Source organism: Marmota marmota, unplaced genomic scaffold, assembly GCF_001458135.2.
Source record: "Marmota marmota marmota unplaced genomic scaffold, marMar, whole genome shotgun sequence".
Classification (NCBI taxonomy): domain Eukaryota; kingdom Metazoa; phylum Chordata; class Mammalia; order Rodentia; family Sciuridae; genus Marmota; species Marmota marmota.
Window position 1 is genome coordinate 3,081,324 of NW_025999969.1, and position 11,343 is coordinate 3,092,666.

Sequence of the window (11,343 nt, forward strand, 5' to 3'; positions counted from 1 at the left end):
GAGTGCTGAGCTGGAATTGAACCCAATTGGTCGCACCCGGAATCTGTGCAGGAAATAGAGATTCTTGCAGGAAATCACACTTTTGATGCTATAAGGCAGATTTGCCTAAAGAATATATCTGATACTGAAAAATGTGCTCTAGATATTCTGAAATTTTTCATTGCCTAAATATAATTGATCAAAGTAGGAGAGAGGGAAGTTCTAAACATAGGGTACTTAGGGAAGTAGTGGGCGACAGACTATTTGAAGGTGACCTGAGGCTACTGGGTGGGTTGGGAGCAATAAACATCCAGTTTATAGAAGGGTCAGCTGGGAGGGTTGGGGAACACGGGAAGACACAGGAAGCAAATGTCCTCTTAGGTGCTGAGGACATTTCTTTCTCTTACCATCCTCCTCCTCTCCTCCCTGTCTTGCCCATCCTAGCGTATTCCTATTTATTCTTCAAGCCCCAGATTGAATGTGACCTCATCCAGGAAACCAGTCTTGACTGCCTCAGAGGAATGAGTTTTGCCTCTGTTGCTTTCCTCGTATCCATTTCTTAAGGGCAAGAACTGTGCCTGCCTCTCTGAAGACATAGACCTCAAATGAAAACCTTGGCTCTGAGACCTTGGGCAAGTAATGTAACAGAGGTTCCTCCATTTTCTCATTTAGTGAGAATAAGAGTGGTCTCTATAGCCCTGGTTGATCGTGGGCTTAAATGAGAGAAGGGACACAAAATATTTAGTTCAGGGCTGGGCATATACTGAGAACTTCTCAGTGTTATGTATCATGCTGGGCCTCAGCTGTTGTTCATTCTGTGTTTGTGGAAGGAGAAAAGATAAAGAGGGGAAAGGACACAGAGAAAGATAAACAGACTCATTACAGGGATATTTTTAGCCAGGAAAACACTAGCCTTATTTTAGTGCTGTGGTTGCTGAATAATTTGCTTGAGTATACATCCTGCCCTCTTAGGTGCCTGTAACTTCCCCAAGATCTAATCTCCTACCAGATCTAATCTCCCAGCTCTGCCCCAAGCAAAACCTCAACTATCTGACTTCTCCCTTTTCTAAAGTCAACCAATCCTAAATCGCTGCCCTGAATCACTCCAGTGTCAGAAGGCAGGTGGGCAGGATGCCCTCTAGAGCCTCCTCTTCACTCGAGGACAATTGCCTGTTTCTTCTAACCTGACTCTCACCTGGTGATAAATCCATTCAGGTGTGACTACTTCCCTTTTGCTGGATTGGGAAAAGGCCACTGGCACAGTCACATGGGAATCCGTGCTGGGTGGGATAAGGTGAGGTTTCAGAGGTACTGACAGTGATCATTGTTCCTGGGTGTCATATGCTCCAGGCTCTTGCTAAACACATTACAACTCCTGTGATCAGTCCTTATCACACCTTGGAGATGGATACCCCTGCTGCCTTCCCTTTTACACCAGAGGAATCTGAGGCTCCATGGGCTAGTCCTGGGCTGTCTAAGAAAGTGGCTATATCTGATTCTTGAACACCTTCAATATGGCTAGTCTACACAGAAGCATGTTGTGGTGCAAAACAAAGAATGTAAACTGTCTCATAATTTTTGTATATTAATTACACATATGAAATAGTATTTTGGACAGATTGGGTTAAACAAAATATTATTAAAATTAGCTTTATTTCTTTCAACTTTAATTTTTTTTTAAGTTGTAGATGGACACAATACCTTTATTTATTTATTTTTATGTGGTGCTGAGGATTGAACCCAGTGCCTCACATATGCTAGGCAAGTACTCTCTCTACCACTGAGCCACAACTCCAGCCCCTCTTTCCACTTTTTAATGCAGCTACTAGAAATGATAGAATTAACGTGATTTATGTTGTATTTCTACTGGATGGTGCTGGATTCAACAGTTACCCTAAACCACAATCAAACGTCAAACCCAGGCTGATCTGTCTTCAAAGCCTCACTCCTCACTCCTCTGCTGAAACTACAATTCTATGCTGATACTAAAGTGTCCCCACATGTGGTAGGAACCAAATATATGTGTACATGGCCAGGGCTTCTAGGGAAAGAGGAAATATGTTGTCCTCTTTCTACACATTTGTGCATACTCTGAGAGCATCATTGTTTTTCAGAAAAGGAAACTAAATCAGATGGCATGCCTGTGGTGTCTCAGACCCTTTACCACACAGTGGTGGTGGTAGAAATTAAACCCAGGACTTGCTGTCTCCAAAGACTAGGCTCTTCATCCTGTTGTGTCCCATGACTCCCATACTCTGCACACTAGAAGGGACTGGGCTCAGGTTGTTGATACTACTTTGCAACCCAGATCCCTGGGATGTGGTGAACAGGTCCATCTTGATGGACCTGAGGAGTGGCATCTTCTCGGGACAGGATGAAGTTATGTGCCATCTTCATGTTGGCACTGAAGGGGCTCTAAGAAACTGCTTTAACCTGACTTCACAGAGGAGGAACTGAGCTTCCGAAAGGTTTTGCCACTAAGATCAGCTCCCACAAATCAGACTGATCTGTGTTGAAGTCCACCTGACCATTGGGTCAGCATTCGGTCCCTTTTAATCTGTTTGTTTGTGTCTTGCCTTTCACTGTAGTTGCACTAGTGGCCTTCACCTATGGGGCTGTTTCATTTCCTCCTGCCTCAGACCTACCTGCTGAAACAGTTCAAAGAACATTTGTGTACTTATTGCGAAATTAACTCTGTTTTATCCCAGAATTGCAAAGTCTTTTTCTATCCTGACAAACAGAAAAACCTGAGCATCTTTAAATTTAAATCTTTAAATTTTTAGAGTTTATTTGAGCATTCAGGGTAGCGCTGGACCACAACAGCTGACACTTTGCCAGGAATAGCAGGACGGGGAAACTTTTCATAAAGTTTCTGCAGAAGCAAGACAAAGAAAACAATTTTGCCGGAGTATGTGGAAAGTTCCTAGCTAAAGGTTAGTTGGTAGTTTCTGGTTGGTTCGGTTTCAAGTTTTAGGTTTCTGTTTACTTTGGGCTTTGATTTGTTCCTGTAGGAATTTAAAGTGCCAGAGCCTCTCCAGTCAAATGGACTCTCGATTAGAATTTTTTAACAATACCCATTTCTGGTTTCTGTGTACATTCTCCTCATATTGTTCTCATTTGAAAAGCCATGCCGACAGTCCACCTCTAAAGAACAGAGATCTTAGATCTGCATTCTGTAAATCATCCTCAAAAAGTTCTTGTTTATTTCCAGAAATTAGTTAGGACTGTACCTTATCAATTTTTATTAGTCTTTGTCCATTTTTGTGTTGGTATAACAGCATTCCTGGGAACGTATAAAGAACAGATTTGTTTCTTGCAGCTCTGGAGGCTGGGAATCCAAGGTCAAGGTGCCCAGGGCTGGAGAGGGCCTTCCTTCTTGCCGTGTTGTCCCATGGGGTAAGGCAGGAGGGCCAAGGAGAAAGGGGACAAGAAGAGGCTGACCTCGCTTTCATAATAAACCCACTCCTGTGATCCTGCCACGAGGCCATTCGTGAGGGCAGACCCTCCTTTTGAGGGTCCCACCTCTCAACACTGTTGCATCAGAAATGAACTTTGGGAGCCATTTTCAAATCAGATTGGTCTTACCTTCAATTCCTGAGAGCATTGTCGGGATACTAGGCAAGTGCTCTACCACTAAGCCACAATCCCAGACCCTTCTTTCACATTTTTAATGAAATTTAAATTTTATTACAATAACCAATCACATTGATACAGCCAGCAACACAAGTATTTATATTTGTTTAATGTGCAAGCAAAGATCTAAGTAAACATAGCTGCTTTAGAAGTATTAAATGTCTTGCTTATATTTTGTTTACTCTGTCAGCCATGGCTTATTACATGTGTGTTTCGGTTCAGACCAGAGGGACATTTCTTTCAATCTATTTAGAAGATCTCCACTTCCAGTCAAAATTTTCATTCACTCTGACCTATGTCTCATCAAAAAACCTTCACAGACAGCTATCCTAACCTACTAGTATGTAAATTCCCAGAATATACTTGTGGGTTAATTACAGGTGTTATTAACAGCTTTCTCATAGTCCAGTAAGTGTAGGAAAATGTGGGTTAAATGGTTTTCATCTCCCCAAAGCTTTTGAGAGCCTTTAATATTTTCTATGTGTGGATACTCTCCAAGACTGCACACAGATGGAGGCAACAGTTCCTAAACCAATTTGAACAGAACCCTTGGGCAAGACAGGGAGGTGGAGAAGGAGGGTAGGGCGTGGGTGCTATTCCTTTCATGGCTTGGTTTCCAGGAAAGCTTTTGGAGATAACCTAATCTAGAAGCTCCCTTTTGTCATGGATCTTTTATTTTTTTCCATGATAAATTATAGCTGGGGTGTGTGTGTGTGTTTGAAAGTAAATATTTTTTTTAAAAATTGTCTTTCATACAGCCTCAATAAGTAGAACCTTCCTTGACCCCAAACAAGCTGAAGGAGGAAGGCAAGAGTCCCAACCAGTATCTGGCCAGTGTTCCAGCCTACCTGCCCATCATTATCTTTCTCTCAGTAGTAGATTTTAGCCCCTTATGAATTTGCTTCCATTAGCTCCATAGAAGGAAGAATAGTCTGAGTATTATGTGAGAACTTTTGAAATCGCATTAGCCTTTTTCCATTTAAATACAGTCTTTGGCTTAAAATAACCAAGTGAGGCTCCTAATTAGAAACACACCTGTGCTTGTGGTAGGTGACTGAGGCTGCCTTTCGGGTCTAACATGAGTGGTGAACTCAGGAGATTGGCTGGAAAGTCAGAATTCCCTCGGTCTCTTGGGCTCCCATGATCTTGTGCTGCTGCCTGAGGTAAATGTCCAGCGGAGGAGACCAGCAATGAGGAATGTGGAAAGGTGATACCCCTCCCCCCATATTCTGATTCAGGTGGAGACCTGAACACAAAGGAGAATCTAGTTATGATTTCCTAAGAGCCTTGACCAAATGTTTGCTATGATTTTGGGGAAAAGGTTTAAGAAACTTAAATTTGTTTATGTGCACACATGAATACAAGATTGATTGCTGGGGGTTGGAAGGTTACGGCATTGGCAAATCCTATCCAAAATACTGACTCAGGGAAATGCTTGTTCAGAATTCAAGGTGATAAGTTAGGAATAGTATTTCAAATCCTGGTCAGCCATTCAGATTGCAATGATAAAATGGCTCAAGTCTGCCTTAAAGAGCCCCACTGAACAGCCTGCTCCTGCAGTTTCACAGATTGACCCATCTTGGGCCTTGTTCCCCACAGAATGGGTCTGCTCCAACTGCTGGTACTCTGTATCCTGGCCACCTGCTGTGGGGCTGTGTCTCCACCCAGGGAGATTCTGAAACCTGCACCACTGGTCTCTCGGGGCTGCAACGACTCAGATGTGCTGTCAGTCGCAGGCTTAGCTCTACAGGATATCAACAAACAACAAAAGGATGGCTATGTGTTGGCCCTCAACCGAGTGAAGGATGTCTGGGAACAGAGACAGGCAAGTGATAGACAGTCTCCCTTCTGAGATAGGCATTTGGACAGACTGCAGAGATGGGCCAGAGGGATGGGAACCCCCAGTTGGCAGGTGCTTTTCAAATTGGATACCCTGCTAAGAATGCCGTGCCCTCCTCTGCCAGGGGGTGCTAAGATGCTCTTATTGGGAACAAGTGCTTACAATGTGCTTTCTCTGACACCTAAGTTTATAAGGCATCTTCACAAACCTCATGTCCTTTGACTCTCCCAGAAATCAGGGGCAGTTTTATCTAGTCTTCATGGGTTTCTGTTTCATCTGGGATATGGTGTGTCTCTCCACCCCTTCCCACAGGATGACCTGGGATCCCTGTTCTACCTCACAATGGATGTTCTGGAAACCAGCTGCCATGTGCAGAGCAGGAAGTCATGGAAGGACTGCAGTGAGAGGCCCTTGCATGAATCAGTGAGTGCTGGTTGTCGGAAAGAAACTAAGTTCTATAGGGTGAAGACTGTTCAGTGTCTGCCATTTTTAAAATATATCCCTCTGTATAATTTCCTGGACGAGGTGCACATGTGCTTATTCTAACACTGGGGACAGAACCAAATTTAATCAGAGGCATTTCTGTGAAGACACATTAGGATAATGCTGACCAGAATTGAAAAATTGCCTCCAAATGGTTTTCTACCTCCAAACCTCTCTGGTAGGCTTTGAGCCAGTGTCTAAATTGTGAGAGAAAGATCTAAGGAAAAGATCTGGCTATGAGATTAAGATAGACAGCAGAAGCAATGGAGGGAGAGCTTTCCATTTTATTTTGCTTTTATTTTCGTCTTTAGTAAACATTGGCATGAGGTTTGAGGCTTGGAAAAGGGATGGCTCACAGTATGGGGACCCTCAAGGGTGCCAAGGAAGGGTTTTCTGTAACCATAGGACCTATTGGGCCTCAGAATCCATCCTTTCTAAGATGACCATTGAAAAGATTTGAAAATAATAGCATTAGTTTTGATTTGGTTTTTAATCACACTGTGATTATTTCCAATAATTGATATGAACTAAATAATAGGAATGCAAGATAGTGATGTGTTTAGAAGTAAAAATTTTGATCAAAATATATTTTCTAAAGATATATCATGTGTATGTGTGTGTGTGTGTGTGTGTGTGTGTGTGTATATATATATATATATATATATATATATATATATATATACACACACACACACACACACACACACACACTACTACAGTCCGGCTGGGCAAAATAACCAGGAGGTGACAAGCAACTTGAAGGTTAAAGCGGGAACTGCTTTATTACGGAACAACAGCGGTATATATACCTAACTGATTACACACAGCTTGACTCAATTAGCATCATCCAGTTACAGCAATCAGCCAATAAGGAATCTCCACCAACTTAATGGCTCGGTGGCGTTGCCTCACAAACCACTCCTCCTGGCAAACTGCCAGGCGCCCTCTTGACTTGATTTTCGGTCCCCAACACACACACACACACACGCACACACATATATATTAAGTTTTTGCACAGAGAAAGATATAGATGGACTCATCCTTAATGGTTAACATGGGTAACTGCAGGGGGATGGCAGCTTACAGGGGACCAAAAATATAAATAAAGAAATGAAGATTCTAGAGGCCTTAAAAACAAGATGTTTTCTAATCATTTAATCAAATTTGTCAGTGTGCACCTAACTGATTTTTTAAAGTAAATAGTCTGTTCACCCTGTTGTTGGTTATATTTGTTATGGTGATACTATCTATGACAACGCATACACTAAAAAACACATATTGGCTCTAACATGATAGAAGTTTATTTCTCATTCATGTAGAGTTCAAAACAGAAGTTTCTGAGCAGAGGTGGGGTGGAGGGTGGGGGAGGGGTTTACTCCAGGAGGAATATGGAGACAGGGGTTCCTCCTGTGCTGTGGCTCAGGCTCTGCCATCTTCAACTACTGGTTTCTGTTGTCACCAGGCTCAGCTGCATCTTTCAAGAGAAAGAGCATAGCGAATAGAGTGTGCCAGATCAAAAAGTAGTTACTCTGCTCACATCTTGTGGTTAGAATTCAGTGGTCCATACTTAACTCTGAGGGAGGTTGGGAAATATAGCTCACTGTGTCCCAGGAAATGGTTCAACAGTTTGATGATAAATTTCAATTTTTCCCAGCCTAATCACAGAATTTGATTTTGAATTTCTCATTACTTTACAATGAAACCTCCAAATTTTAATTTGGGGAGTATTTTCAAACCTTGTGGTTTTAAATCAACCATGTTATAAAATGTATTTGTTGATTCCAGGTTTATGGCAAATGTAAAGCAATGTTTTACATTAACAAGCCAAGAAGAATTCTCTATTTACCTGCTTATAATTGTACTCTTCGCCCAGGTAAGAGATCATGATGATTTTGTTAATTTTAGAAAAAGATGGAAAGACTGTTCAAACAGGGCTCTGCCAAGAGTGTATACAGTTTCTTCTATCCTTGCTTTGTATTGCTTAAACTTCCACTACTTACCTCCCTACTGAAATTCAACTTACACTACTTCTTTTTCCACAATTAATCTTCCTAAATCACCTTCAATAGTTCTATATTAATGCCCTGCATTAAATTCTAAATTTTCAGTCTTTTATAAATGGCACATTCTCTGTAACTGGTCCCAGGCTCCTTTCTAGCTATCTCTGCCATTACTGCCATTATTTTCCTGACATTCCATTCAACTGGATGCCACAATATTATCTGAATACACACTGTACTTTCCAATATCTGCCTCTTGATTGCTCCTCTCCCTTTACTGAGCATGCCTGCCTTTGATGAACTTTGTCATTGGAACTCCTACCAATTCTTTAAGGAACACCGCCTATACTGTTTCTTCTACATTCTTCGCTATTCAAGAAAGGAGGGGTGCTCTCCTGTTATACATTCCTACAAGACTTGGTCTAAACCACTCAGGGAGCCCAGACCGAGTTCTGCTTTGACTTGGAGTCTTCTATTTCTTTTTAGAATGTAGAGAGTTTTCTCTTTTTCCCTACTACATACGCCCTAGTTCCTTTCAAGTTGAAGGAGTCACTCACATTGTTGAACATATAAAATAATAGCAAGGGAACTGGTGACATTTGAAATATGCACACGCATCCTTCTGTATCCTCTTTTCACAAGGGAAAGTCCTTGGAAAGCCAGCACCTCATAGCATGAAAAGATAGGATGTGGGTCCTTATCAAGCTGCTGTGTGCCTGTGACTCTCCTTGAGGATCTTGTTAAAGTACAGATTCCAATGCCATAGGCCTGATCAGAGCCCCAGATCCTGCATTTCAAACATGATCCAGGTGATAACAGTAGAATTGGTCCCTTTAAGTCACAAGGCAACAGAACAAACCTTTTATTAGTTACAGCTTAAGGTTCCAGGTTGTGAAGACAAGACTCACCTAAAATAATTTAGAGAATAACAACTAATGAATAGCCTCAGGACATTCATGGGAGTCCCAGGTACCAGGGCTCAGAGAGTCAGAAAGTGACAGGTGGGGATGAAGCAGGAGTGACAAGCTTTGGACATAACTACCCCATAATCTTCCTCAGTCCCCAAAACAATCAATCAAAATAATGTGTTTTCTCTGCAAAAACGATTTCAAGGCAGATTCCCTACCTGATTTTCAGAATAGATTGTCATCCTCAGCGCCTCCCAAACAGAAATTGTGGGTTCTACCATTAGTCACATGGTGATTTGACCAATTTTGTTTTCTGGGTAACTTTCATTTTCCAGCCCGAAAGGGTGTGTGTTTCCACCTTACTGAATCTATAAGCATGTAGTAAGCACTCACTATGTGCAAGATATGATGCTAGGTATTAAGGACTAAAAGATAAATACAACATGGCAATAATGACAGCCCAAACTTTTAAAGGCATTTGGAGTACAGAGGCAAAGGTGAGAAGATGTTAAATTAGTTGAGGGGATCTTTTATCAATATAGTGGACTATGTTGTCTTTGAGCACAATTCCTAGAGTAGATAAATTTGTGTGAGGTGGAAACAATTTGGCTTTGATTTCTTTATAAAAATAATACTACTCACCACAGAAAACTCAATGCCAACAACTAATTTCTTTTTCAGAAAATGTATTTTTCACTCCAGCCTTATCTTATCTGTTCAATCTTTACCTTATATGATATATGACTATTGTAGGCTGGAAAATCCATGATATTTTTAATCTATTCTCATTGACATCAATAGTTTCTCGGAGAAAAGTTCACAATATGTGCCCTGACTGCCCAAGCCCAGTTCCCATTGACTTGTCGGATCCCAGAGTTCTAGAAGCTGCCACAGAGTCTCTTGCAAAATACAACAATGAGAGCACCTCAAAGCAGTATTCTCTCGTCAAAGTCACCAGGGGGTCAAGTCAGGTAAGGCTTAAATGCCCAGGTTGGTTACACAGTGTATCTCATACCAGTCACTGTAGATTTCTAAGCTGAAAGAAGAATATCCAGGCACTCTTTTTGATTAGAACCCAAGAGCCCCTCTACATTCCCTTTCCTGGTAGATTTAATACACATTAAATCATGTTTCAGCTTGTATTATACCATGCCATTTCTATGAGTCATGTGACTTGGTTTTACTTCATCAACCAGAAGGCAAGAAGAGAAATGGATTCATAGTCTCATTGGTGGGGTTCTACCTAGGTTCACTAGTTACTACTATGTCCTCATATCTGACTGACCATGGACTACTTCACAACACAACAGGTATTCCATGTTAAGACCTAGGGTAGAGGTTGAATTCTATAGATTAGGGGAAATGGAGTTTCATTTGTATTTGCTTACATTGATATCTTTCATTTATTTATTTTTTCATTTATTTATTTTTGTGGTGCTGGGGATTGAACCCAGGACCTTGTGCATGTGAGGCAAACACTCTACCAACTGAGCTATATCCCCAGCCCACGTTGATATCTTTCATATGAAAAACAAAAATACAAAAGACAAACCTATATGAGGAAAATAAGCTTACTAAGGGAAAGTATTTAGGGCCCATTCTAATCCTAAAGAAAGTTATGTTGATCATGTTTTCTAAATAATCAAGTAATAGTACATGCTTTGATCTCTGTGGGGATCTACAGGGACAATGGATATGTGTGTTGGCAATGCCTCTGGAGATGTATCCTTTCTGTAAATGTATTGCCGCAAACCTGAGTGTTTTTCCTATGTAGCAAGATTTAATTTTAACATCTCAACCCTTGTCTTATTGTAGTGGGTGTTTGGCCCTTCTTACTTTGTGGAATACCTAATCAAAGAGTCACCCTGTACCAGATCCCAGGCCAGTAGCTGCACACTCCAGTCCTCTGATTCTGTGGTGAGTATTCCAGAATGTCTTCATAATTTAAGATTGTGTTCACAGTCACCTCTAAGTATTTGGAACATAAATTTTACATAAAATGTTGCAGAGCATGTGCCTTTTTTATTCCCCTTAAATACAACTGACTAGTTAGGAATCAGGCAGGCCTAGATGCATTGATAAGGGGTTTTATTCAACTATAAGTACAATTTTCATTTTCAATATGATGCCATATTGCAAAAAATGGTCATGGGGACCATAAAATATAGATGAACTGGTGATGATCCTACTTCTGTCTGAACAAATCTCCTTATATTTGGAATACACCATGGTGCTCCATTCCTTGGACCACTCTTTAAGAAAGATTAAGTCAAGTAAAAAGTCAAAGAAGCCAGGTATGGTGGCACACACCTGTAATCCCAAAGGCTCAGAGGCTGAGACAGAGGATAGTAAGTTTAAAGCCAGCCTCAGCAAAGACAAGGTATTAAGCAACTCAGTGAGACCCTGTCTCTTAATAAAATACAAAATGCCCAGAGTTTAATTCCTGGTACCCCACCGCAAAAAAAAAAAAAAAAAAAAAAAAAAAAAAAAAAAAAAAAAA

At 41.0% G+C, this 11,343-nt stretch overlaps 1 protein-coding gene and 1 non-coding gene across 2 annotated transcripts in view; one reads left to right on the plus strand and one right to left on the minus strand.

The window, feature by feature from the left end:
- The first annotated feature begins 5,035 nt into the window (after positions 1-5,035).
- Positions 5,036-11,343, plus strand: part of Fetub (fetuin B) — a 9,356-nt gene continuing 3,048 nt past the window's right edge. The window contains exons 1-5 of the mRNA XM_015499964.2: positions 5,036-5,437; positions 5,765-5,875; positions 7,721-7,808; positions 9,645-9,814; positions 10,659-10,760. Of these exons, the coding sequence (XP_015355450.1) occupies positions 5,213-5,437; positions 5,765-5,875; positions 7,721-7,808; positions 9,645-9,814; positions 10,659-10,760 (696 nt within the window). The 5' untranslated portion in view covers positions 5,036-5,212. The remainder of the gene's footprint in view (positions 5,438-5,764; positions 5,876-7,720; positions 7,809-9,644; positions 9,815-10,658; positions 10,761-11,343) is intronic.
- On the minus strand, positions 10,273-10,346 carry Trnav-cac. The gene has a single exon. It is a non-coding gene; the product is annotated as a tRNA-Val (tRNA).